The sequence below is a fragment of the Cinclus cinclus genome, chromosome 1 (assembly GCF_963662255.1).
Source record: "Cinclus cinclus chromosome 1, bCinCin1.1, whole genome shotgun sequence".
Taxonomy (NCBI): Eukaryota; Metazoa; Chordata; class Aves; order Passeriformes; family Cinclidae; genus Cinclus; species Cinclus cinclus.
This window is the reverse complement of record NC_085046.1, coordinates 91,541,587-91,569,388: the sequence shown is the minus strand read 5'-3', so window position 1 is coordinate 91,569,388 and position 27,802 is coordinate 91,541,587. Positions and strand designations below refer to the sequence as shown.

At 38.2% G+C, this 27,802-nt stretch overlaps 1 protein-coding gene across 2 annotated transcripts; it reads left to right on the top strand.

The window, feature by feature from the left end:
• On the top strand, positions 1–26,500 carry LOC134058251 (uncharacterized). Of its 2 annotated transcripts, XM_062515473.1 has the most exons (15): positions 1–307; positions 1,285–1,353; positions 6,276–6,309; positions 13,147–13,197; positions 15,077–15,154; positions 17,980–18,116; positions 18,675–18,794; positions 19,324–19,354; positions 21,275–21,296; positions 21,822–21,846; positions 22,742–22,780; positions 23,897–23,998; positions 25,098–25,203; positions 25,616–26,025; positions 26,177–26,500. In XM_062515473.1, the coding sequence occupies exons 1-15, from the start codon at positions 233–235 to the stop codon at positions 26,420–26,422; spliced, it is 1,545 nt and encodes a 514-aa protein (XP_062371457.1). In that variant the 5' UTR covers positions 1–232; the 3' UTR covers positions 26,423–26,500. The 2 variants fall into 2 exon arrangements, with proteins under 2 accessions (XP_062371457.1, XP_062371446.1); XM_062515462.1 differs by having other exon boundaries at positions 25,616–26,500.
• Positions 26,501–27,802: the final 1,302 nt, after the last annotated feature.

Below are 27,802 nucleotides of genomic sequence, written 5' to 3'. Positions count from 1 at the left end.
CGCTGTGCGGGGCGAGGCGGGCGAGGGGTCCTGGATGATCTGAGGCTGCTCCGGCAGTGGAAGATGTGGATTGATCCACACAACAAAACAGGAGCGCTTAAGTAGCAAAATAATAACTCAACTCTGCCGCCTGGGGTGTGGCCTCCGCTCCTACCTGGTCGCTGTAAAGCATTGTGTGAACAAGAGTTGGTTTTCGTTTTTTTTTTTATTTTTTCTTTCCCGATCGTGCAGGATGAGCGCCGTGCCTGAGGAAGTTAAGGCAGAAGATGGCAACGCGGAGCCTGGCAAAAAGCAGTTTTACTGCGAAGTGAGTGGGTGTGTTTGTTGTGTTTTCAGCCCCGGCAGGCCCTGGAAGGTGTGCGGGGATCGGGGATCACGCTCCCGGCCCCGGGGAGCTGCGCCAGGCAGACCTGGAGCGAGGGGGGCTGCCATGTGGGGAATAACGTGGCCAGTCCCTGGAAGAGCTGCGGGTCTCGGCATTCGGTGAATTCGGGTTGTCCTTGAGCAGTTGCGGTGAATGGTTCTTAATTGCCGCCTTTCCAGTCTCTGCTGGGTGTTTCTGTTGGGCGGCCGCAAAGGCTCATTTATCTCTAAAAGCTGCAGCTCCGGGTCAGAACGCGTTACGTTTGTCAGTCCTGTAGTGTTTTTGTAGTACTGAGTGTTTTTCTGGCTCATTCAAGTTCTGGGACAGTATGTAAAGGAAGCACAGTATTAGCATGCATTAGTCGTTGCTTTTTAAAAAGCTAAAGCTAGTAAGAAACATTTGTATGGCTGTATTGATTTCTCTTAATTATTGCAATGGTATCTGCGTGTCTGTGGATCTTAATGAAATGCGTGTGTCTTCCTCCATTGTTTTTCTGATCCCTTTAACGTAGCTGTGAATGAACAATGAACGGAGTTGAAGCTATTCTAGGGAGTAATTCTGCCTCTGTTCCTTTCTAGTCGCAACACGATCATCCCTTTTTGATGACTTTCCAGCTTGGAGAACTTTAGAAAATTAAGACTTCAGAAAGTGCTGGTAGCAGAGGAGGGGGAAACTCTTAAAGACTTCTTACCACTGATTTATTTAAACCTGTGTTTAAGTATTGTTTGAACAGGTTTGCATACTGTTTCTGCACATTTCAGTGGTAAGCTGCTCTCCTAAAAGTCATGCAAACAGTACTGTTTGAGCTAAAGAAGACCTTGAGGATTACACAGTGGGAACAGATATATTTTATATTTATAATTCACCAACGACAGAATATTCGTGACATAACTGATGTGCTTTCAATTTTTCTCTTTCAGGTTTGTAAAATTTCCTGTATGTGTGCTATAAATCTTCAGTCCCACTATCGTGGTGCAAAGCATAGAAAGGTAAACTTTTTCCATATTTAATGTATATGAAGATTTAATTATAAATCCGTGACTCTTGCAAGTTCAGTACTTGATTTCACACGGCTTCAGGTACTTATGGAACTTATTGGTAGATTTGTAGTTGTAATTTGCTTGAAATATTCCAAGAAAAAGATGAGGTGGGAATCTCACAACTCTGCTTTCTGCGGCATGTAACTTGAAACATCAGCTATACCTAAAGGTAAATGTGTGTTAATTATTAGATTAACATTTGAATCACATGGGAGCCACAGGTGGTGAAAGAATTCAACTTTCTGTTTTCGGATTCAGTCGGTAAAAATGCTGTTCTGTCTTCTGGGTCTACATAACTCATCTGTACTTTGAATAAAATAAGCTTACTCTTTACTTTGATAGTGACACCATTTCTGATTTCCTGAATGAGTTGCATTAGACTTAACTATCAAGTCTGACTTGTATTTGTTTGAAGCATCACACCGCCCTGGTTTAAGCACAAAACAAGTAAAGGCATTAAATAATTATGCACCGTTCTGTGAGGGTGTATTTACAGATAAAGCTTTTACAAATGGCGTGTGACCAGAACCTTTTTCTAATGATTTTTAAAAATTCCACCACATTCTCAGTCGGTAGAGGTGAGACATAACTCAGTTGTTGGTACTCCTTTGCTGCCATCAGATTGTATTGTTGTGGCACTGAAAAGCCTGCTGTGATGTTTTCTTAATGGCATTTTATTCTTCCTGGAACGTTAGCAGCAAACAGCAGAACTGCCTTTCTCAAGTGTTGATGTGCCCTCTTCTTTTTTTTTTTTTTTTTTTTTTTTTAGAAATGAGGGGCATCTCCCCACCTATTTGCTGTTAAGACAGATGATTAATATTCTGTTACCTGTTTGCTAATCACTTTGTTAGCTTTGATTTTTGATTCTTATTTGAGTCAGTGGCTCTACTTTCTCCAGACCCTTTTCTATCCACACAGGATTAAGTCATTGAGTCTTCTTGTTCCCCATTGGTCGAGTAGACGTGTACAGTTGTATTTTTCATGTCCTGCCAAACAAATGTTCCTGATGATGCAAAGAACTCCTTTGCTAGGTTTTTTTTTTTTTTTGGCTAGCCATCTTAGCAATCTAATTATTGCTGGTTTTCCTTTTAAAAGTAGGAAACACAGTATTTATTTTCTTAGAAAATCTGCATGTAGTTTTCCTTCTGTTTTGTACTTGGATGTATGCTGGGCTAAATCTGTTGAAGTTTCTTGTGTCAGTGAGTCTTTGAACTGATAGTGTAAAAGAGTAGGAGAGATTCAAAGCTGGATTTTTGTTAGGTGTGCAATCTGGTGTGTGGAGCTGTGGTCAGCCACACAGCTGCATTAGTGTAGGAATAACTCTCCAAGCTCACATCATCATGCTTTTAATTTTTCTCCAGTATCTTTCTTTAAATTATGAAATCTCTTGTGTACTTTGGTGGAAAATATGAGAACTCATGGATTGATTTCAGGGTTTTATACTGTTGTTTTTGGAATAACTATGAAAGTCCTGAGCCTATGTTTCTTTTTAATGCAGGGAAAGTATAGATAGTGAATAGGTCTTAGCTTGTTCCTTACTGGAGGAGTTCCTGTTCAAAATTATACCAAAGGATGTCCTGACAGTATAACAAAGTGAAGAGAAGGCAGTAATTCCTTTGCCAGATGACAGTACTAGCCTGACCAATCCATTAGCTGTTATTTATAACTTTAGTCAGACTGCCTTTTTCTATCAGTTGCCCATTTGTTTTTAAAATTGCATTGGTCAAGATACTCTGTGCTTGTCTGCCACTAGAAAATGTTTCAAAAATGCAAGACAAAACCTGTCATCACAAGGACAGTCATTAAAAAAACAAGATGTAAATATGTGCTACGTGTATGAAATGATTTCATTGGCCTGCATTTCCTACAGCTATTAAAAAAATGTTTTGAATAACTGCAGTAGTAAAGCTTGGCTGTTAGACAGATTTGTAGGAATACTTGAATTGACTTTCAGTGTACATGGCTACATGGCTATTTTATGTCTTTTTAATTTTTTTTTTCCCCACCACGGTATTTTGGTTATTCAGGATTTTGAATAGTTACATAAGATATTTATCTAGGTTGTTCCTGCATAACTGTTTTATCTTTAATTTTTTCTAGTGCTGTTAGTTCATAAGGCCAGACCTTGCCAAAAGGTGCTGATGGCCAAAAATTGTGTGGCTGGGATGATCACAGTACAAGGCTCTGTGTGTATCTTCTGCACTGAGTGTTGTGTGACCTCTGTATAATAGCATAATGATGGGGTTTTGTGGCTTCATTGCAGAACAGATATTAATGGGATGGGTAGTTGTAGAAAGTGAGTTAGCCAAACTATTCGTAGATGTGTGCATAATTCACGGCTCTTAAAATTGGAGTTGGCTGGTGTTAGGTACTTTGAAAAACTTTTACCATAATGACTAAAACAGCATCTGTATAAGTTTACTAATCCTTTTAATTTAACCAGGCCTTTGAGAGTAGTGGGGGATATCATTCATGAAAGATGGGGTTGTTTGGCCTTTTTTTTTTTTTTTCCTCACCTGAGGAAAAATCTGTTTGTGGGTTTTTTTTTTTTTTTTTTTTTTTTTTTTTTTTTTTTTTGGGACAACAAAAATTTTATTTGGTCCTCATGTAAAATGCACCTGCTGTGTGTATAGCTGGAATACTGTGATATCTGATAAAATTTATTCTGTTTTTGTAAATATGTGTTAATTTTATAGCTCAGTTTGCTAGAAAGGAAATTATAGAGTGGAATGTATTTTTTCCATGTGTTTTGATCAGCCCTTTGCAGGCATGGCATCAGCAGAAGACCGTTGCCTATTTTGTGAGCTGTGTTTGGAACACAGATGCAGATTGTTCTGCTTCTATCAAAGATTCAAGTTTCCTTGCCCTCCATTCAGATCTGGAGTTAGATAGGAAGAAATGCTTACTGTGTCCCAAAAGGAGAAAAATCTATATTCAAGACTCTTCTCTCACTAGAAAAAAGGAATGCTCAAATCTGTGAAGAGAGCTGTTAGTCCTTGTCTTCACCATTTCAGTGTTCTCATGTCTTCTACCTCTTACCCCTGATGGTTGTGCATCAGAACCTGTGGTTGAAATACCTGATGTGCAGGCAACTTTTCTGTCCTTTTTTTGTGGCAGAAAAATCAGCCATTGCTGTTTAAACATTTCAGTCAGACATATTTGTGTTGATACTTGGAACACTAACAAAAAGCATGTTGTGTTCTGCAGCGTATCTTCATGATTCAGAGGAACTTTAATTATGGAGCTTTCCTTTCAAGGGGAAAACCGAACAGAAGACAAAAAAAACCCCCAAAACTTGATTTGCTTATTATGAGCTGGAATAATTAAAATAAATAGAATTTCCATGCATATCCTTTTATATCTAACTGATACATTTCAAGTTTGTATATGTTTAAGGAGAAGGTAAATTATGTTCATATTACAATATGCTGTTGTGTGGATGACTACTTTATGCAGTAGCTCACACAGATTACGATGTGCACAAAAGGTTCGAACCCTTAAAACCAGTAGTTTTTGAGTTTTGGCTTCTCAAAGTTAGACACTTTGCCAAAAGTTACTCTAACTTTTAATAGTCTTAGCTCAAAAACAGCTGTTGCAATCCCTGAATCAGAACAGAGAATAAGCTTCTTACCTAATGTGTGAGAATCTTAATTCCGGATCTAGTAGCCGGGATCACAAGTAAAATGGACCCTTAAGCTTCAGTTGTGAAACTGCATTTCTCATATTAACCAAAGCAGTAATACAGGTGCAGTTAAAGCTGATTGTCTGAAAATAGTCAGGAGGAAATTCTCTTTGAGCAGCAGCTTACAGCTGCTAATGTTTTCTGCAGTTGTCTGAAAAGCTTGGTATTAGCAGCTGTTTGTTGTAAAACCGGAGAATGAGTAACAAAAGCACTTGAACAACATAACTGCAAGGAACAGTGTCTGTATTTCTAAGATTATAAAATCCTGCTGAGTTTGTGCAAAACCATCCACTGCCTGTGGCAGTACAGGGACTTAGGTAACTTCCTTATCTTCAAAGTGGCATGAAAGTACAGCTACTTGGCTTCTCAGGCAATTAACTATTGTATCAGTCTTGTTTCCTATTGAATTGTCACACCCGTGTCCAGCATCTCTTCCATGCCACTGAATATTGAAAATGCAGCACTTAACTCCATGGACCGCTCTGGACAGACAGCTGCTGTAGTGATAGAATGATCCACCCTTATTGTTCCATTCTTGTAAATGACAAATTTGTGTTTACTTGCCAGAAAACTCTCAAAATGAGTCAAGATTGCTTTAGTTATTAAATGGAACTTTAAGTTCCTCTTTTCTTTAGATTCTGCCAAAAAGTAGTCATCTGTTCGGGATTCAGCCAGTGAAAGACAATTTTCCCGTTCTTCATCATGTGAATGATCATTCCTGAGATTTGGCTAGCCTTAAGGTTTAACCAAATACAATCAAAATGGTGGGGGAAGCTGCTTCTAGTTAGTTTTTCCTTTTGGGGTGAGGTTTTTTTTTTTTCCTTATGTTTTTGTTTTTAGAACTACAACTTCTGAAAACTTAGCTGTAATCATACTTTAGGTTTTCCTGGCATCCTTCAGATGTTGTGTTTCAAGCCATAATAATATCTTAAAACTTCATTAAATAACATGGCTTTCTTGAAAGTAACCTTATGTTAATTTTAAGTACAGCTTTGTCAGTACTTCCAGCTTTTGCAGGAAATCATAAAGGCTCTAATTTTTCCTATTTGACAATGAAAACTTTGGCCTGTAATGCAATTCATCTGCAAGGGCTTCTCTGGAAGTGCTGGGTTTTTCCTTCGAATTATGCAGCACATTAATTTCTTTTTCTTATTTTATTTTGGGATGGCTTGCATCTTCATAACTAAAGCAAGAGAAAGCCCTGAGACGCAGGAATCTCTATAGTAAGTATAATACTTTTTTCCTTCGACCTCCTAGGATACCTATTGCTTGGGGATTTACTGTTTTGTTGCTGTTCTAATAGTTCAGGTATTTGCATTTAATGATTTGTATGTCTGTAACTGTGTTTCTCTTTATATACTGCTGAACATTCTTCTGAGATTTTCTGTCTAGTGAACTGCTGAGCAAAGAATTGTTTTAGAGTATGAAACATTACTTTTCCTTTTCATATATAAATATTTATATATCTGTCTCGTGGAGGGATGTATAGTCAGTGTTTTAGTTTCTCAACTTCCCAGGATAAACTGTCTCCCATGTGTCTGTCAGCTTGTTGCACTCACAGCTGAGCTTCAAGGAAGAATGCTAAGAAGCTAAATCAGCAGGCTAACACAGCACGGTTGCAGATGCAGCTCTACCAGTGCTGAAGCTGCTTGGCTGCATTACAGGAATGTTCTGCCTCTCTTTATAGTAGTGGACTTGGAGGAGCAAAGATGTGTTCAAGGTGAAATCAGTTTTTGGGGTGTCTTTCCCCCAGAAACTGAGAATGTGAATCCAGACTGTCATGTGTCAGTAAAAATAAAATGTGTGGTGGAAGGCTGAAAATGTGGTTTATACCTAGCTCACAGTGGAAATTAGTGTTGTTGTAAAGCTACTTATGATGACATGCAGGAAGCAGAGTCATAAGCAGATGTGGGAATACTGATAAAAATCAATGAGATTATTAAAAACCAAAATGGTTATACAGTCAGTATATACAAGAAACAAGCCTTTCACTTCTACTTTATCTTCTTAGCCTGTTCTCCCAAGAAACAAGGCTTACATTCCACCTTTATCATCTGTTCCCCAGTGTCTTTTGAGCCTCTCAGCCTTTTTGAACCAAGTTTGATCGAAGGTGCCTGAAAATACACATCTGCACAGGGAAGAGTGGCTGTGTCAGTCCTGTACTGAGGGAAGTGCTGCAAGCTAAGCTCACCACTTACTGGACCTTGAAGAATCAACACAAGAACGATCTGCGGAAAATGCTGGTCAAGAGGCCCTTTTCTGAGAGACTGGGCTTCATTAGCTGCTCTCAGGTTTTTGTGCTGATAAGGGAATTTGTGCAAGACATGTCATTCACGTGTGAGAACAGTTACCAGATTTCACCTCAGCAGCCATGACTGCTACATGGTAATGAAGCTCTCTGAGGGAATTTGAGGAGTTGTGAAAACTTTCAAGTCTTCTGAAAGTCCAATGGATTCAAGCACTATGAAATTGTATTTACACCTCAGCAGTAAGAACAGATTTGTGTGGCTCTGGTCAAGGGTTTTTAGTAGAGGATATTTTCTACAGATTTCTTTAAACTTCTCAGAAATAATCGATAAAAGTAATGCTGATTAAATGAAGAGGTTCTTTCTTCAAAATAATAAAATCTGGTTTTGGAGGAATAATGTATGGTATGTGTGTGGCAGAAAGTGTGACTTGAATAAGAGGACAGAAGTGGTGGCAGCACGACTGTGAAAACAATGGTGCAGTGCAGGAGCCTGTTGCAAAGACTTACCACTTGAGAAAACAGTGCTGTGTGTACTACAGTCTATGTTACATGGAGAATTAAGAATTATTCCATGGGTTAAGAATGTGAGCATGCTACAAATACTGTATCTTTGGAAATGTCGTGACTTGGAATCTTTCAACTGGGCTGTATCCTGCAGAACAAGAAGTCAAAATATCTCATTAATAAGTGAAGAATCTGGAAGCTTCAGTAAGCAAGTTAGCTCCTCCTGGAGGAGCCCCAACATCACAGGGTACCACATGTCGAAAGCATTGCAAGATGTGCTTTTATCCAGAAAGTTGTCTGCCTTAGCAATCATTTTGAAGTGATCATAAACTTACTTCTAATAAAAAATTACTACTAATACTATTGATGTCTCCTTTATTCTATTCCATCTATTGTATTCTGCTTCAATGAAGACCAAGATGTGGAAGGTCAATTCACAAGCCATTGACATGGTTTATTTGTCCAATGAAGCTGAAATTTGGCCTGATGAAATGTATTTGTATGTGCCAGTTGTACTGCTTTTGTTTTTTGTTTTTTTTAACAAGTAGAAAAGCTTTTTTTCTTAAGTAGCTTTTTCAGAGGTGTTGGGAACTGCAATGCAGAATTATACTGTCAGTATGTATTTAGAACTTCTTGAACTCTTCCGTGGACATATTAACAATTACATAATTCTTCAAGGTCCAGCCAATTCAGTGAATTCATTGTGCTCTGTCACTGATACAAAAAACTAATTTATGAATTTGTCTAGTCTTTATTTTTTTTATTTTAAATAGTTGGGTTTTTTTTTCCACGGTTTGCAGAACTATGAATTAAGCACAAAACAAAATTATTAAATTCAGTAGTGAAGTTTTGTGAATGAGTGTGGAAAGTACAGATATTCTTAAATTAGGTGCACTATGTGAAGTATGAATCTAATTTTATTTCAGTATATAAATTCAGATGCTTTGTGTTACTGTTGCTGGATCTGCAATCGTGTTCTAATGGTCATGCTGTCAGACGTTCCAGTGAGATTGAAATGTGACAGCCTGTTCAGAGCTGGAGTTCAAAGAGCCAGGAAAAAAATGTTGTGAAAGTGGAGAATGAAGTTTCCTGGAAATTATTCAGGATGATACCTGACAAGTATCTGAAATGTACACTGTTGAAAAAGGAGCAGGTACCTCAGAGGATGAGGCTTGACATATTTAGAATGTTTTATACCAACATCTGCATTTTCTTCCTTGCTGCAGAATTTTATAAAGTTCTTCTGTCAGTAGGGAGAACATCTCCCTTGTAAAACAAATACCTGCCATTTGTAAACCAAAATTTAAAAAGACAAAGTATTTGGATTTTGAGTGCTTCCAAATGGGATATGCCATGTATCCCTTCTGAACCCATCAAAAGTTACTTGATGATCCAGAAGTGGTGAGTGTATGAAACCTGTTGGAATGTACAATCATGTTGGCTTTGTAATTAAGTGAGGAAATGCATCTGATTCCAGATGTTTGTTTTGGAGGAGTTCCACTTCCTGTAAGAAAGGCATCTTTCTTCATCACATTACCATGTGAGTTACCATGTGGCAAGACTATCCACAAGCTATTTTTGTGGTAATGACAGAATTTGATATCTTGGGTTGATTTTTGTTTTTTTTCCTCTTCAGCTGTTCAGAGGAAAGCAACATAATGGAAGATGTGGAAATAGAAGATGCTGAAGTTCTGAGACTTTACTAAGAGTGTTAAGTCAAAGCACACCTGAATACATAAATTTCAGTCATGTAATTCCTTTGTACAGTGATACACTTGGACAGATGGAGTACTTGTAGCTTTTTTTTAAGGCAGTTGCCTATGTGTTTAGGGATAAGGAGCTGAGGGAGATGGATGTTTTTTTTCCCCCTTGGGATCTATTTGCCAAAATAGAAAAGTTTTGAAAGTCTTTTGCCTTGAGTGAGAGGTATTAAGTGATGGGGCAGTGCCAATATACAGATAGGCAGACATTTACTGGGCAGTTGCAAAATGCGGTGGTTTACTACTGTTAGCTCAGGCAAGAGGCACAATAGAGTATGAGCCCTATTAAAGCCCTTTGTGGGCTGCATAGCTTTATTGGTGAGATGAATATGGCACAGAGGAATGGATTGATTTTTTTTTTTTTTTTTAATACAGCCTCTGGAGTTTTTCTTGCATTACAGTATGATGCAGAGGTAGCTTGTCGTGCTCTTTCAGCAATACAAATGTCAAATGTGTGTTCTTAGCTGCTGGATCTACTAATCTGCATTTATATCCTTCAACTTAAAACCTGTAAACAGCACCATGAGTAAAGAAGGTTTCATTTTGGTTGTTCTGTAAAACATGGAGTCAAGGAGAGGAATCTAGTCTGAAGATTAGGCTGCAGTTATTAAAAAGCATTGATGACAAGTTCTTTCTCCAGTGAAGGCACAGATGTGGATTCTGCCTTGTGTTCACCAGTGATAACCTTGCCAGTATCCTGATCAACATTTCAGCTTAATACTTTAAGAAACTGATATGATTTAACATGTCCCTTCATACTCAGTGTCTGTTAAACATGGATAAGAATGCAGTTTTTGGGTATATAATTACTGCTAAGTCTTCACTTCAAAGGAAAACCCTGGAAGTTCTGTTCTAACTAACAGACTAGAAGAGAAAATGTTTCAGAAGCCATAATAATAGAAGTACAAGATGGGACACTATTTCAACACCCTTACTTACTTACTTACTTTTGGGGAGTTCCTTGACATGGTGAAATCTGGCGCACTTTGTGCGCTTCCCTTTTGTACACAAAAGGGAATCTGTGGTGCTGAGCTCGGGACATCCTTGTTGCTGCTGAGTAGCTGAATTGACAGTGTCTGAAACTGCCCTTTTGTTATATTTCTGGCAGTTATTAGGAAATTGTGTGCATTAGAAATCTATACACAGATGTTTCTTTGTTCTCCACCTCTTGTATGTTCAGCACTCTGTAATTGAATATTGAAAGGAAATGGTTTCTTGGGCAGTTGGGTTTTTTTTGTTGTTTGTTTGTTCATGTACATAGCTAGTGTTTGGAAAATCGTTCTTACTAAATAAAACAAGTAGGTGGAAAAGATTACATGACAGTAGGTGATTTCCTAACTTCCTGGTTGAAGGACTACAGCCAGTGCTGGATCCATCACTTGCTTGCTGAGTTCTTGAACATCTTCACAGGCAGACACTTCCACCTGAGTTTAATCACTCTGTAGTTGTTCCTCTGTTTGAAGAGGAATTTTATCCTATTATCTAATCTTTGCACCTGAAGCAGCTGTTTCTGGCTGCTGCTTTTTAATGCTTTTGTCACATTCCCACAGGGCTGGACATTTTATAGCTGCTGTTCATGTATCAATTATAATTAGCTTTATATCTCCTCATAGTCTCCACCAGTCTAAAGAAGTCCAGCTCCCAAACCTGTTCTCATTAATTATTTGCCCTGGATTGTTTGTTGAGGTAGCCATTTTGCTGGGCCCCCTCTGTTGTCTCTGCATCCTCCTTGAACTGAACAAGGGTGATAGTAGCCATCCTTACAAGTCCCAGATAATGGGGAAAAAGATATTGTGCAGTGAGCTGCCAAATGCAGTATCTCAGTGTTCCCAAGGTCCTGCTCAGCTGAAGCTGTGGCATTGGTTTTATCTCCTAAGTTACTGTTGCCTTTGAGTTTTCTGAGGGTGTTTTATGAATGCCAACATCAGTAACGTAGTTGGGGATGCAGCATTGCGTGCCCTGGAATTTGCTCTTTGGGGGATTCTGCTGCTTACTGAACACCAGGAGGCTGCTTTGTTGATTGTTTCCCTTTGAGCCTGACAAACAGCTGATTTTCAGCTCATTGATCATCTGGTATGTTTTAGAGAAAATACTGTTTTTGTATGTTTTGAGATGCTTAAGAAATATATTAATAATGTTGCAAAGTAACGTGGCTAGTAAGCATGAATTAAATGTTAGCCTGGAAACCTGCTGTTGCTGAAAGGAAGAGTCTTAAGATCAAAACTGCTTCATTAAACTTCTGTGGGCAGCAATGATCTTTACTTAATGCTTTTTCTTCTTTTTGATTAAAAAAAAAAATAAATTCAATCTCCCAATCTGCTACCTTTGGTGATAGCAGCAGCTACAACTTGATTTTTAGCTTGACCGTATTTGTAAACTCTGCCCGTGTTAAGGCAGAATGTGCTGTGAACTGCTTCTGGTGCAATTGTCTGTATATTCTCTTTGTTCCTAGAAGTCAACTAAATAAAACACTTTTTCACGTACACCTATTTGTATTAATTAGCATTTGGCCATGTTGTCTGTGCATGCTGGACCTGGAGTCTTGAGGTTGAGACACTAATTGAATAATTCTGACATTGAGTAATTGTTGCGCTTGCAAGAATGCCTGGGTATCTTCTTGCTACCAGATACTTAGAAGCTTTGAACTGAAAAAGATGCATAATTTATTTTAAGGAATCAAGGGAGATACACTTTCCCATACCCCTTCCTGATGTTAATATTGCACAGTTGTTTGCAAAATGTAACTTTGATATGATTTGATTTACAGTTTTGATACCTGTCTTTTAACTCCCTGTATTATGCAGGAAGAGGAAAAAAAATTGTGTATGCAACTTGTTGTATTTACCATGACTGTAGAAAACTTTTTAACTTCAAAATTAGAAATTATGTGTGCAAATAATTAATAATTTTACTTTTTCCATCAAATGAGTATTTTTATCTTGAATGCTGTAACCTACAAAATATTGACAATGTCACTAAATTTGGGTTGTGTGTTTTGTGTGTGTCTATGGATTTGAGGGGGAGAAGGGCAAGGGACAAATGCCAACAGGAGTATAAGTGCACACCTTAACATTCACTTTGAAGCTCTGAGTGATTAGGAACAGATACAGACCCCTGTGTAAAAGAAGAAGTAGTTTAATGACTATATTTGTGTCTGGGACTGTATTTAGGCCCCAGGTATTTAGACCAGAAGCTTTTGTTGGGTACCTGGAAAACAGATTGATTGTCATGCATGATACTGAATAGTTGAAATAATTAAAATAAGTATCTAATATGCACAGCACTTAAAAATCAAATATGAATTGAATATTCTGGGTTTCTGTGACATTTGTGTGGTTGGTATTTTGTGTTGATGGGGAAAGGGAGTGGAATGGGAGACTTAGGGCAATTAAATTAAAAAATAAGTCTTTCAAGATGGACTACTGAGCCTGTATTAAACTGCAAAATGAAGATAACTGTTCAGTTCTGTAACATGTTTCAATGATCTACTAAGTACTTAATAGAAGCAAATGAGAAGAAGTAATCTGACTGTCAAACTCTTGTCCTAGGTTCTTCAGCTCTAATAAAAGTTCCGATGAAGTTTCGAGTGCTCAGACCAGGTAGATGAATATAAATGATGCTTTTTCCAGATGCAACTTTGAAATTGGTGGTCTAGAAAGAAGCAATGCAGGCTGACAGACATTTGAACCGTTGCTTTTTTTGTGCACTGGTTAATTTATGTAAAGAAAGATTTTAGGAGAATATGAAGTTACAAGTCTTTCAACAGAAATACTTTCAAACTTGAGACGTAGTTTCTGTCTTCATGATTATCTGACAATATCGTAGTGAATCTAGCTAGTATTTTTTTTAGTTGAAGTTTTCAGTAAAAAAAATTTGCAGCATGCTCAGTGTACAGTGAAAGTATGACAGACCAAAAGCATATAAACCAAGAACAGCATGGGTTGTTGTTAAGATGATACAAAGACAAGAGTATTTAGTTGTATGTTAGGAAAGAGGAAGAAAATGGCCATTACCTTGACGAGACCTTAAGTAAATTTCTGTGTGCATCTTCCCATATTAAGTCTGAAAAATCATGTGCCTTTGTCAGCTTGGGAATAACCAGCTCACAGTGAGCTGCTGCACAGGCACACAAATGCAAGAGAATGACGTAAGACACTTAAGTGTTGATAAAAGTGTGTTTGTAGTGATGAATTAGGTGGCACCAGCTTGCTACTTGTTGCCTCTGTTACATGCTACTTCTGTATGTCACCTCAGGCAAAAAAACCCCAAAAAACAAACAAATACTGAAAGATTTTAAGACTGGACTTCTCGGGGTGGGGGGGGGGGGGAATGGCCCATGTTGTTGCTGTGGCAGGAGATGTCCCATGAGGTATTTTGTAGCACTGTTAAATTGCAAGAGGTTTTTCATCTAAATGGTGCAACTTAGTGAAGTTTTTCTTTATGTACAATTCCATAGTTTGGCTTGATGGCAACACAGGTGTATTTCTAATTGAATGAATATGGAATTCCCTCTTCTTGTGAAGTTGTGGTTGGGGTTTTTTAGCTATAACTTGTCATCCTAGTGGGAAAGAATACAGTAACAGTTCAGTGCTTGTGGTATTTCTGTTTGTTTGCTCTGATTTGAAGAAACTAGCAGTTAATTACTGTTATGTAATTCAATGGTCAGTTATCTGTAATTAGGTAGATGAGTTCTAGTTCTGCGCTTTTTTTACAGAACAAAAATATGTATTTTAACACTTCATCGTGGTCTTTTATACCATCTAGTGCTTGAATACACTTAATGTCTCTTTGAGATTGTTTTGCAGGTATATTTAGCTGAACTCTGGTGTTCTAAGCTAAGCAGGAATGCCTTAGAAGGGTTTTAGGCAGAGCAGAAGCCAGGCTATTAAAACTCAGTGAGGAGCAAGATAGAGCCCTGATTGAAACACTGCTAGTTCAGACTCAGCTATATTGACTGTGTCTATGCAGCCTTTGGGTTGCCCAGAGCTCAAAAGGTATTTGCTGTATTAGTGAAGATTGTGTTCTTTGTTAGCCTTAAGGCAGTATAATTCTTGAACTACAGACTCCAAACAAGCAGTCCCAGAATGCTGTATGAGTATTAGGGTTTTAGGGGGAAGAAGAGGAGGTTGGTGGCTTTTCTTTTTTTTTTCATGAGAGCTGACCCAGTCTGGGACATTCTACTGGAGTCACATATCTTGGTATCTTTCCTCAGTAAACTGAATTGTGTTAGAAGACAAGTTTTGCTTATTTGATTCTTTTCTTGAAGATATTAAATCCTTGTGTATAAAATTGTTATGGAAGACAAAGTGTTGAACTTTTTCTGTGGGGGACTGATCTATTGCCTGTTTTCCTTATGCATTTCAGAATGTGAATGAATTTTGTCACCATTAAAGTCTCCCATTAGAAACTTCTGTAAGATCATAGACATTATGTGTAAACAATGCAATGTGTAATGTCTCTGTGTGTTTTTTACTTCAGTGAGGAGAGCATTCACAGGGTACATAACCTGTCTGAAGGATTTTATGAATGATCCCAGAAGAGAAGAACCTCTTATTGGTATGGCTTTTTGTTTTATAAATGGTATGCCTTTGAATTTGTTGCCAAATGGCTTGCTTTTGAAATAAAAGGGGGGGATTTTAGTTAGTTTCATTTTCTGTAAATGTCTAATAACTTACCTATCTCATAGCGTTTAAATTTTAGTTTATTGCACGGGGTATTGTAAAGGCCTCCTTAGTTAACTTGTTCCCTAAGGAGCCATCAAAGTAAAGAAGCTTTTTCCAGATCACAGAACAGCTGAGGTTGGAAGGGGCCTATGCTGATCTTAACTCTTGCTCAAGTTCCAGAGGAGGTTGTCTGGGACATGTCTTTTGGGCTTTTGAATATCTCCAAGGTGAAAAACTAGTGTCAGGGAAATCTGTTTCAGTGCTCAGTCACCCTTGCAGTCAGTGTATTTCCTGATACTCAGACAGTATCTCCTGCTTCATTTGTGCCATGGCCTCTTGTCCTGGCACTGGGCACCAGTGAAAACAGCTCCTTCTTTGCACCCTCACCTCAAGTATTTGTGCACAATGATGACATTCCCTCTGAGCCTTCTCTTCAGGCTGAACGGTTCCAGTTTTCTCAGGACTTTTCTCATAGGAGAGATGCTCTAGTACCATTGTAATTTTCATGGCCCTTCATATGCCCATGTCTCTTGTACTGTGCAGCCCAGAACTTGACCCAGTACTCCAGGAGTGACCCTACTGGTGCTGAGTGGAGTCTGCTGTCAGTGCTCCTCCTTGTGCAGCCCAGGATACCAGCAGCTTTTGCTGGCTCATCTTCAGCTTGGTGTCCACTGGGTCTTTTCCTGCCAATGTGCTTCCTGGCTATCCAGCCTCCAGCATGCCCTGGTGCCTGGGCTTGTTCTTTTCTAGATGCAGGACTTAGTACTTACCCTTGCTCATCTGCTTGAGCTTCCTGTCAGCCCAGCTCCAGCAACTCAGGGTCCCTCTGGATGGCTGCACAACCCTCTGGTGTATTGGGCATCCCTCCCAGTTATGTGTCATCATCAGCCTTGCTGAGGTTATGCTCTGTATCATCATCCAGATCATTATTGAAGGTTTTGAACAGGACTGGACCCAGTACTGACCCCTGGGGTCCATTGCTACCTTCTGGCTTTCAGCTGGACTTCACTGGCTTGTCATCAGTCATGGTTCTTTGAGGCTTTCCATTTGGTGGGATACACATGTATTTCTCCATAGTGAGATATTTTTCTTCACGGTCCTTGGCTATACTAGAAGTAGTGAGATTAATTTTAATGCTTTCTTTCTAACTGCTAGAATAGGCAACCCTTAGGAGAGAAGCAAGGCTACTTATCAGTGGTCTTAGTGTTCCACGTGTGTCATGGTGGCCTAGAGAAATAGGTTTTCTGATGAAGGCCTAAGTAGCACATTTCTAGTGTTAGCAGAAAATTTCTCTGTTTAGTGCATTGTCTTGTAGTTATTCCACATAATAAATTACTAGGCTTTTTAATATTAATGCTTTACTATAAGCATTTGTAATAGAAAACAGTCTGCAAGAACATTCTCAGCTCATTTGATGATAGTTTATTTTCAGAGTTAAGATGTAGCAGTCTGATACTGTAGCAGGTCTGAGATGGAGTTGGATTTCTTCATAGCAGCCTGTATGTTTTGGATTTGTGACTGAAGCAGTTGTGATGACACCCCAGTGGTTTTTCCCATTGCTGAGCAGTGCACCTGCATTAAGACTTGGGTCTTACTGTGGTCCTCATCCCTTGAATAAGCTGGGGGGGTGGGCAAGAGACTGGGAGGTGACACATCCTGGGCAGTTGACCCAAACTGGCACAAAGGATATTCTGTACCTGGTAATGTTATGCTCAGTAACCACAATTGAGGTAAAGAAAGAAAAAAAAGGTGGGAAGCAGGGTTTAATTTCCAAGGTGGCTGTTCAGAGACACTGGGTGGGTATCTGCTTGTGGGGAAGTGAGCGATGGGTTTTTGCATGTTGGTTGGTTTTTGGGGTTTTTTTACCCCTCTTTTCCTACCTTATTAAACTGTCCTTAAGTCTGTGAATTTTGTAGCTTTTGCTCTTCCTGTGTTCTTCCTGCCCTGCTGAAGGGTGTGGATGTGAGTGAGCAAGCAGCTATGTGGTGGTTCTTGAACTGCTGGTTGGGATCAAACCATCACAAATACAGAGTGCTGGAAATTATGACATAAGGGAACAGCTGCAGGATTTTCCCATTTGTTTTAAACTGCTTTTAAATTTATTATGTTCAAGCTTTTCAGAATAAAATTTTTCATGCTAGGTAAGAGGCCTTAAACTTGAATATTTCTGAATACTTTTAAGGGATTGTCTCAGCAATTTCCAGGAAATATGAAGAAAAATCCCATTTTCATTCTTATAATTCTTAAAAGTTTATGGAATGTTTTCAGATTATGAAAGGTTCAGCTTTGTGAAGTGATTAATGTATTTTGCTAATGCTTTTACTCAGACCCTGTCCAAATTATGTTTGGCTAATTATTTTAAATGCAGTTTTTAAATCTAGACATTTGTAGGGCATTTCCTGTTCTCATTCTCTTTCTTAATTTCTTGAGAAAATATCTCAGACAGGAGTAAAGGTGCATGAAATATTTTTGGTGGACTTGGAAATCTGCCACAGATGGTGTATTTCTTTGAGAATAAGACATTGGAAAGAGTTAAATTTAGCTGATGTGAGTATTAAGTCCGAAGACGTGTTGAAGTGATCCTGAAGGAGTGTCAAATTCTGAAAATGGAATCATTTCATAGATTAATTTTGAATTTAATAAGCAGCATTGAAAAGAATACATTTCTTTCAGTAGTCTGTAGTAAAATAGAGATATTTGTAACTCTTGCTTTTACAGGTTTAGAACATGTGGTTGAAATCAGACTTGAAGGAAGAAAAGACCCGCGTTACGAGTGCAGGCTGTGTGGGTGTAATGCAGAGGTGGCACCTATGATAGAACATCTCAGTGGACACAAACACAGAAGAGAATACATTGTGAGTAATTTTGATACATTTTGGTCAACGTTTCTCAATGTTACTCCCCTTTTATTTATTTATTCATTTTTAATAATTAGGTCGTTTGAAGTTTAAACCCCCATATGATGCATTGCCAATATTTGTATAGTTGACTCTCCCTGGGTCAGACCAACATGAAGAGCTCTGATGCTGTGGGCTGCTGAGGCAGTGCAGTCAGGCTGCCTGCCTGTTTCAGCTCCAAAGTCTGTTCCTGAGTGTTTAGATTGCTTTCAGGATCAGGTTCCAAAAACAATGTGATTCTTTTTTTTTCCCAACATATCCATAGCATTGCTGGATTGGATACAGAGGGTGTTTCCTTTTGGTAGCATGCTTTGCATGGTATCTGTTTTTTGTTTTGAAGACTATTTTAGTAACTGTAGAATTTGAGCAGATGTTTTGCAGAGAAGAAATTAGCTCATAATACTGAAATCAATGTTCACCAGTCTTTTGGAAGCTTGTCCAGAAGGTGAAATGTGTAATTTTTTTATTATTGTGTTGCATTTTGATATAACCTTTTCAAGCTGGTTTTGTTTGCAGTCTAAAGAATTTCCAGATAAAATGAGGAGAAAACCAACAAGTGGAAAAGAATGCAAAGTATCTTTTTTCAAACGGATAGCAGGAGAGCTAGAGAAGAGTGAAGGATTAAAAATGTATAAGGTAATTGGAAGTAAATGTAAAGTATCTGTTAATGTGCCTTTTATCAGTGCATTTATGTTTAATAAAGTAAATTTTAAAAGTACTGCTGGCAAAGCTTGTTAAATTTCTGTGTGTTTCTAGAAAGTGTAGTAATGACTTGAACTAAGGCTTACCTTTGGGCTGCCCTGAAAAATACGGGGAAAAGAGCAGAAGTATTGAAATTCATCTAGAAAAAAACAAAGCTATATCTTTTCAAAGTTTTAGATGTTTTAAATTGAAAATTGTTCAGTCTGAATTCAGTGGTTCAGAAATTTTATTACTTCAATAATTTTTAACTATTAAGACTTTCGTTTTCTCAAACGTGAGCAAATTTTCTCTCAAATTTAATTTATATTTACAGGATTCTTTATCTCTGTGTCAAGCATTTAGTTAATTTACTTTAATTCAATTTAATGATGTTGGTGTAAATAAAATAACTTGTTCCTTTCCTAAAGGCAGTTGCAGTAGAGTCTGTTGTGAAATTTTAATATGAAATTTTTTGAATTTTTAGATTGAAGGTTACGCAAGGCCAACTCCCTCATGTAAGTCTGTGAATTTCTTGAATATATTAGATATCATATAATTGATACTTGGCCTAATTTGACCTACTAGTTGAACTCAAAGGGTTTGACTGATGTACAACATTCAACTTGTAATAACACAAAATGTTTTCAGAGATTTTTCTGGTTTTTGTGATTTTGAAGTGAGGAAAGAAGGAAATTTCCAGATTTCCAGTCTTCTTTAGATTTAACTTCTTGGGTCCAGAGGTATTTATGATAACTGCAGTAATTTGTCATCAAGAAAAGTGAAAAAGTATGGAAAAATGGTACTTGATGGCTTTCTATGAGTAAGCTGATAAAGTCTCCTCCACTTCATTTCTGTCATCAAAAGACTTACATGCTGAATCACTGGTGAAAGTGGAAATTACCATTCTTTAGCAAATCCATTGGAACAAATGATGGAAACCAAACCCACAAACATAAACCCAGCATCTTCCCTCATGGAGTATGGCTGAGTTACATCTTTTGTTACTGTAGAAGAGCTCTGATCCTTAGTGATGCTAATTTGGAGGAATATCAGAAGGAAGGTGGGTTTAATTGAACTGTGGGTGAAGGTTGCATGGGTCAATGGAATTTGTCAGTGTGAATCCTGCTGTAGGAGCCTACCACAACAGTGCTTTTTTATAGCTCATTGGTGGTTCCTGTGGCTTGTACTTTGGAATGTTGGTCTACTAAGCAAGGTGGCAGAAATCTTTTTGATCTCTGTGTCTCTTGTGAAGAGGAGAGAATGTGGCCCGGTAATTAGCTCAGTAATTCTCAGTTCAGAGTAAACTGGTATCAGTCAAGTCTGCAGACTTCCATAGCAATGGAAGACACAGTCAAATATCAGTTTGGAGCATCAAAAAGAGTGATCCCACCCGGTCCTACAGGATATGAAACTCTGAAAAAATGGACAAAAGGGAAGCATTGTGCCTTTCAATATAAAGGTTTGCTGTGGTTAGGTGATAAGGTCAACATCAAATGAATTCCAAAACAAAACCCCTCTGGTTATTTGGAAGAAAATCATGGTTACTGGGTTAGCAGCAGTAAGTAACTTTAGACTAGATCACACAGGCAAATTTCAAAACTCTCTTCTGACAGTGAGAATGAGTTTGGGGATGTAATTAAGAAAGGCCACTGGTACACACTGGCACTGTTATGCGAGCGACAAAACGGACATGAACAGCTTCACCAGCATGTGTTAACTGAGTTAATGGGAGCTGGTTAACATGGCAACACAAGTCTTTTGGCCTTGTCTTGTAGGGCCAAAGATGTCACTTGTCCTGAGAATATTGTCGTGAGAATATGTCCTGTTGCTTATCCTGAACACCTGTGTTGATAAATGTTTAAGAAGTAATAAGTTATCTACCATGCAGTAGCTGCTTCTCTGAATAGTTATTGTTTTAGACTGTCCTGTTTTGCTGAGCCCTCCCTCCGTCCCTCCTCATGCTTATGCATTGATAGACATGATCAGACATTCCAACCCCCATAACTTCTTGTTGGAAACTTAGCTATTTTATGTACAGCTTTTAGGTTCACTGGTATTTATGCAGAAAAAACCCACATGCAGACCTTTTAACTTTTCCTGGAAGAGACAGGCCCACCACAGTTTATTCCGTACAGCCTTCTTATGTGGGATTCAGCTGCCTGAACACGGATGCTGTAGGGTACCCTGCAAAACCTTTAGGGTGGAGGTCTCCCACAGGCTTTTCATCAAGGATGCCTGGTGGTTGGATTCTAAGATGGCAGTGTGTGCCATCTGCTGCTGGATCCTGCCTTTACAGAAACTGCAGCCACTTCACAGCCTGTAACTGTTCTGTTTGTGTAATGCTTCTTTTGCAGTAATACAGTGCAAATCTTGTGATAATAATTCTTGTTACTCGTAATAATAATTGTTACTGATAATTCTTTTTCATTTTCTAGCGCCATTGAAGAAGAAAGCAAGGTGAGAGTACTACCCACACAGGAGAATCAAAAGTGATTTTTAAATTTATTTTTCTGTAGCAAACGTCATGACATACAGGAAAATGTTTTATATGTACTTCTCTTCAGTAAATTGTTCCATTTTGTCAGTGAGGGAATAGAAGCTATGGCTTTTGAAATACTGCACTCAAAAAGTAATTGCAATTGAAATTTCCATCTTCTTCCATTCTATGTGGGATATCATTGGCTGAATAAGTTTTATATAAAGCTTTTTATATAGGAAGAAAAAAACCCAACTCACCATTATTGTAATCATCTGCTTTAGCTGGTTTGTAAAGAAGCTCATTTATACTACTGGTTTCTTGAGAGTCAGTCAGAGTAAGGACCTTTACAGCATATTTAAAACACTGTTATTTCTTAGAGAAAGATACTGGTAGGTGATAGAAATTTGAAAACAGAAGTATCTTGGTTCTAGATACTTTGAGTAAGCCTAATGTTTTAATAATTTTTAGAATGCATCTTAATAATGTAATTTCTTTCTTTCAAGGTGGGAAGATGATTACAAGCATGAGGTATGTAGAGGCAGTAACTCCACACAAGTGTTCACATACCCACAAGTGTCTCATGGTGTACCAGTTACTTTATGCTTGTTTTTCATTTTTCTGGGAAATGCTTACTCTTTGGCTTCATTTGCTATTTTATTAATATTGTTGCAGAAGCAATTGACCTAATGAGTCAAGAGTTTTGTGTTGATCACAGCAGAGGGGAAGAGAATACAGTACATTCACCCTAGCTCTCATAATCCTATTCAGAGCCACTGAGAGTCTCAAGAGTCAGTGTCTCCATGCCAGATCTCTCAGCCTATGTATGCTGCAGTCTCCCCTTCCCTGTTTTGTCTCTCTTCAGATCAGGACTATTCTATACTGAAAGTTTGGTCTAAATCTTAAGATATATCTAAAGAGTTACAATCATTTTTTCTAACTCAAAGGTGAAATTCAAAATGATCACTGAAATATCTGTCCTGATTAGCTCTGGAGACAAACACTGAGAAGTGCCTTTGTTCTTATCTTAGTGGCAGAGTTGGTTTTGTTGGCCTTGGGATGGTCAGATACTATGCTAAATGCAGCTGAGCACTTGACTTTTTTAAACATAATTTTGCTCCTGAGTGAGGAAAGGCTGGGAAAGATAGCTCCTGTGGATGTGTGGCTTAGATGTGAAATGTATTCTTCCTGATGTTGGAAGGAATGCAGCTGTGTTTGTGTAGCTGCTACCAAACTGATACTGAGTATCTAAGGTTACATGTTTGTAATGTGTACATGTTACCTCTGACCTAAAATTATGTATTTTCTTTCAGCTGACTTTTGTTGTTGAATAAAAGATTAAAATGTCTTGTTCTGTAAAAGATGATGCAACAACTGCTGTAAAATTCAGTCTTCTAAATTTTTTTCCTATTCTACAATCCCACAGAACGATCCTGTTCGGAAACAAAAAGCTCTGGAGTTCTTGGTATGTATGTAAAATGTTTGTGATGAGAGTTGTTAGGTTTTACCAGTACAATGCAGTGAATATTGTGAAGGAGCCTCTGATTATTGATCAAACTCATCTGACTGCAACATTAATTTCTATTTTAGTGGACTCTGCCCTGAAAAGTTAGTGCAGCTGTTGTTTAGGTCAGAGCAATTGTCTGGGTTAAATGTGAGCTCTCTGCCTGTCCTGTGGATGACTCTCCCCTTTGCTGAGGGGCCACCTTGACAAGCAGTGTTAATTAGCAGCACTGATGGTGCTCAAGCACTGCTGGCTGCCCCTATCTAATGGGATTGTTGATAATGCTGAGCGAGAGGAACCAGTCTGGTCTGGCTGCCAGAGAGAGCACAGCTGCTGGTCTAGGAGTGATTGGGGAAGTTTTATCAGTTCTGTTGCTGTTGACAGGGCATAATAAACCTCAGTTTGTCTTTTGATTTTATGAAAATACATGACCATTTGTATTCCCTGTTTTACTCTTTGAAAGGTATTTCTGTTCCTAAGGCAAGTGGAAAACTTCATTTGAGTCTGAATTGTGTGTATACACCAAAATCAGAAGTAGAATGTTTTGAAATATGTGCTTCATGTCTTCCTTGCTGTGGTTACTGGTGACTTCAGAAAGAAAGAGAGAAAAAACAAATCTAAGGGGATAATCAGTATACTACAAAAAACTTGGTGGTTAATTGACTTTTATCTACAGGAATCATGGCTATTTCTTACAAAAGACTACTTAAATTCTTTTAACTTACTGTAATCACTCATAAATTCATTTAACTTAGTAATCAACCTGAAGCTTATTTTTTATTCAATTTTCTACACAGAAAATATAAATTTAGGATTTGTGTCCTTCTCTGTCTGCAACAAAATGTTTATGGACTGACAGTACAGGAGTGGCACAGAAACCCAGGTTCATATTTTACCTTTTATCAAGCCATAATTATGTTCCAAAATTTTTTGGTTTTGCATACAGTTATCATATATGCCATATGTTAACCAATAGTATAAATTTGGTTATACCAAAATCAAAGTGTAACTTTGATCTGTTTATGTATATGACCCTTCAGCATCCTAGTGACCAGTTCTAACCATATTTTTCAACAGGAGACTTTTCACATCACCTCAGACTCAGAAGCAACACTTGTTGTTCACATTACACAGGAACTCATGGAGGCTTTGAAGGCCTTTTGTGAAAAGAAAGCAGCAGTAAGTAACTTAATCTTGTCCAGAGTTGTTTTACCACTGGGAGGAAAGGAGTAGTTAAACTCACTGTGTTAACACCCTGCCAACCTGTAACAGTTCAGGCATGGGTCAAAACCCCCAGTTAAATGCACTTAAGTTTTCTTTTTTTACAATTTATAAGTAACAAAGATATTAATTACGTAGCACATTTCTCTTAGTATTCCATCATCATGTGTCTGTTTTGGCTTTTTTTTGGTGTGTGTGTGTGTGTGTGTGTGTTCTGTTCTGGGCACCATTTTGTTTCTTGATGATAGGTTGTCATCCTTTTTGTAGTAGTTCCTTGCTTGATTGCTTTTGTTCTAAGATCAATGAGGCTTTAAGTGCCACCCAAATGTGCCACTTTTTTCTTTTGTGGGCCTGTGGTTAGGTCTGTATTTCTCATAACTTGTAGCTCTGCTCTCAGTTGAGAGTTTTAATCTGTTAAGACTAAGGTAGGTAAGGTGTTCTTAACTATCTGTTGGTCCTTATAAGCCTCCATAGCTCTTTGCAAAGAGATTGACTACCTGTGGAAAAAGGAGTCTGAAGAAGGACCAGAATCTGAAAAAATGAGTCATCGCTTTGGCAGCTTCTGGTTCATGAAATTCAGGATGTGCTTTTTCTGAAAGCTGTTTCACACTGTTTTCTCAATTGTATATTCCATGTCAGGTGAGCTACAGTAACTGTACAAATGCTGCCACCAACACCAGTTAAATACTGTTTCTGTAACTTAATCTCTCAGTTGGGCATTCCATTCTGCATTCCCCAGATGGAGGCAGGATTTGCATATGCACCACTTTTATATTTTAGCCAGGTGATGATAAGAGATGAGGCAATAAATGTGAAACAGAAGACACTGTCTTCACCAGACACCTCATTCTGTTCTCCAGACACATACCTCTTCCAAATAACACTTTGGAAAATTGTGGTATAATGTGGTAACAACATACCCCTCATATGGACTTTTCTATCACCTAAAATTGTACTTTGCTAACTTTCTGTAGGAAATTTGTTGCTTTTTAGAATTTGTTAATTTCTTAAATTCTTGCATTTGTAAACAGACATTCTGACCTTTTGCTTTACCTAGGATAATTGCGCCAACAGTTTAGGCCCACAGATGTCAGTACCTCAGAATGAATTTCCAGAAAGGAAAAGCGTCCCAGAACACTATGGGACAGATGGAGAGTACAAAGGTAATTTAGATACTTTGTTCTATTAGTTTGTTTATTCTGGAGACTGCACAGAATGTGAAAATTAACTTTTATGGCCAGCCATAGTGCTTCTCAGCTGGTGTACTGTGTGTCTTTGCCCTCTGAGTCAGTTCAGGATATAATTTTCTGCAGCTTTAATGACTTAACTGTCTGAAAACATTCCTGTCTCACTGAACAGTGTTATAGAAGTTGAGGTTATGGAAATTCAGGCAGTAAACCTTCCTGATCTATTTACTGTTAGAATTTTTGGGTGAAAATATGCCAAACTCAGGTAAGACATAAAGGCAGGAAATGGGAAAAGAACAGAAGGACAAATCATAAAACCTCAAAGTAGTTGTGTTTGCAGTTGGTATTTTAATATTTTTCTAATTTTTGATGCCCTTTATTTATTCAGGAAGTTCTGACTGGAATCAAGGTTTTTTGTCTCAGTATGAAGAGTGTCCTGAAGATGCTTCTTTTGCTCCTGCTCACTCAAACAGTTACCAGGCAGATGATGGATCATCCTCCTGTCATCTGAGATCTGACAACATTGCAATGATATCTCCACTCACGGGCTCTCCTGCTGTTGAGCCTGATAGTGCTGTCAGTGGTGTCAGCAAATGGCTGAGACAGCTCAGAAACTCTGTGTCCTGCAGGAATTCGGCTGCTGGGGCCTCTTCATACAAGACCAGCCCAGTGAAGGAGTACTCAACAGAATACATATCCAATAATGTGCAAGGAAGTGAGCTTTGTGATAACAGATTGTCATTTGGCAGGGAAAATACAAAATGGAGGAATCAACAAATGTGTAAAAAAGCAAGGCATGTAAGTGACCAAAAATTACCCTATCCCACTTCTTCTGCCTCATATCCTTCATCTGGAAGATACTCCACAAACTATCCTTCACAAAACTATTCCTCTTACAAGAACGAGTCTGTGAATACTTGTACATCATCTGCAAATTCTGCTGTTTCAGGAAGAGGTGGCTCCAGATGGCACCAGAACACTAGGTGGAATGAGTGGAGTGAGGACTGTAGCTGGAAGCAGGACTATAGCTGGAAGCAGGAATCTAGGTGTCAAGGATTCAGGTATCAGGAATCGGGCTACCAGAGAGACTGGAGTTCACATCAGGACTCAATTTCTGGCAGTGGTTCATACCGAGGTCCCCAGCAGTTCAGAAGATCAGATGGAGTTGATGTTGGTCTTGCTCCCAACACTGTGAAGAGACTACTAGGAAAGGAAGTACCTACAATGACCAGGATTCTCAAACAGTTGGCTCCATAATATCCAGCACTTCAAAGTAAGATTGTGATTAGTTTGCATCACGTGAAGTGAGTTACATCAGCATGGTTACTTTAATTACAAGCAGGAGATTGCAGGTTGCAGAGATAGGATGAGCTGTGCAGGGAAGTTGAACTAATTTTGCTCACATCTGTATCAGCTGAAGAAAGGCATTGTTGCTTCTCTGAGGACACTTTGCCTCTTGGCAACTAGATGGAGCAGTGAGTGGGAGGAGATTTTGTTAGTGCAAAAATTTCCTGAATTCAAAGGTTTGTCCTAGGTCATCTTTCTAACTAGCAGTTTTCTATCATGAGTTGTACTGGTAGGTTTGCAGTGATGGGACGGGAATGTATTTGCATAAAGAAAAAAATACTGAATCATGCAGAACAAAACCTGGATGGCATTATAATAGATAATCCAAATGAATCAAAACCCATTGGGATAACAAGAGAAATGTTATTAAAGAGCTGGTCCATTATGTGTCAATTTTTTTTTCCCAGTTACTGTAGAAATAGTCATTAATGTTGCGAATAGTGATATACTATTCGAAGTGAGAGCTTCTCCTTTGGAAATAGATTATTAGAGGGATTTAAAGAGAAGTGGCATATGCTACTGCATAGCTGTCATTGGGCATGAGTTTGGACAAATGCAAACTATGCTTCTGGTACTAGAATTAATGAGGTAGCTACTTAATAGTAAAACTTTTATTTTCACATTCTCTATGCTGTATTATGGAAATATGAGGTAGAAGTAACTAAATGTCTTTATTTCCCCTTTTCAGAAATAAATATTCAGACATTTGTCAATGTGCTAATAGAAACTAGAGAGAAAGATTAAGGAGCAACAAGAGCTGAACTGGAAACAAATGAAGAGATTTGAGAATCTCCACTTGACTTTCTGGAAAGAGACTGCATTTAACTGACTGGCTTGGGAAGGTAAAGGGAGGTATAGGGTTTAAGTTTTTAACATGTGAAATATAGGTGGAACATGAACTTGCACATAATGGGTGAATATTCTATTTTGTTTAAGCTTTTTGTAATGTATTTGTTATATCTTAGTATATGACAGAAAAAGAAATCTTCTGATCTTTTTTGAAAATATGTTAAAATTATTCTGTCAGCAAAAAGCTAATAATCATTTTAATACCCCTGTCAATTCAGAAGAGAAAGGTTTACTTTTATGTTACCTACTTAGGAAGAATATTCATTGAAAATACAGGTTTACTTTTCTTCACACAAATGTAAGGCCAGTTCCATTAATTTGAGGCTTTATATTTAGCTGATTTTTGGAAATTGATACACTACATTTCTGTTTAGAGAAA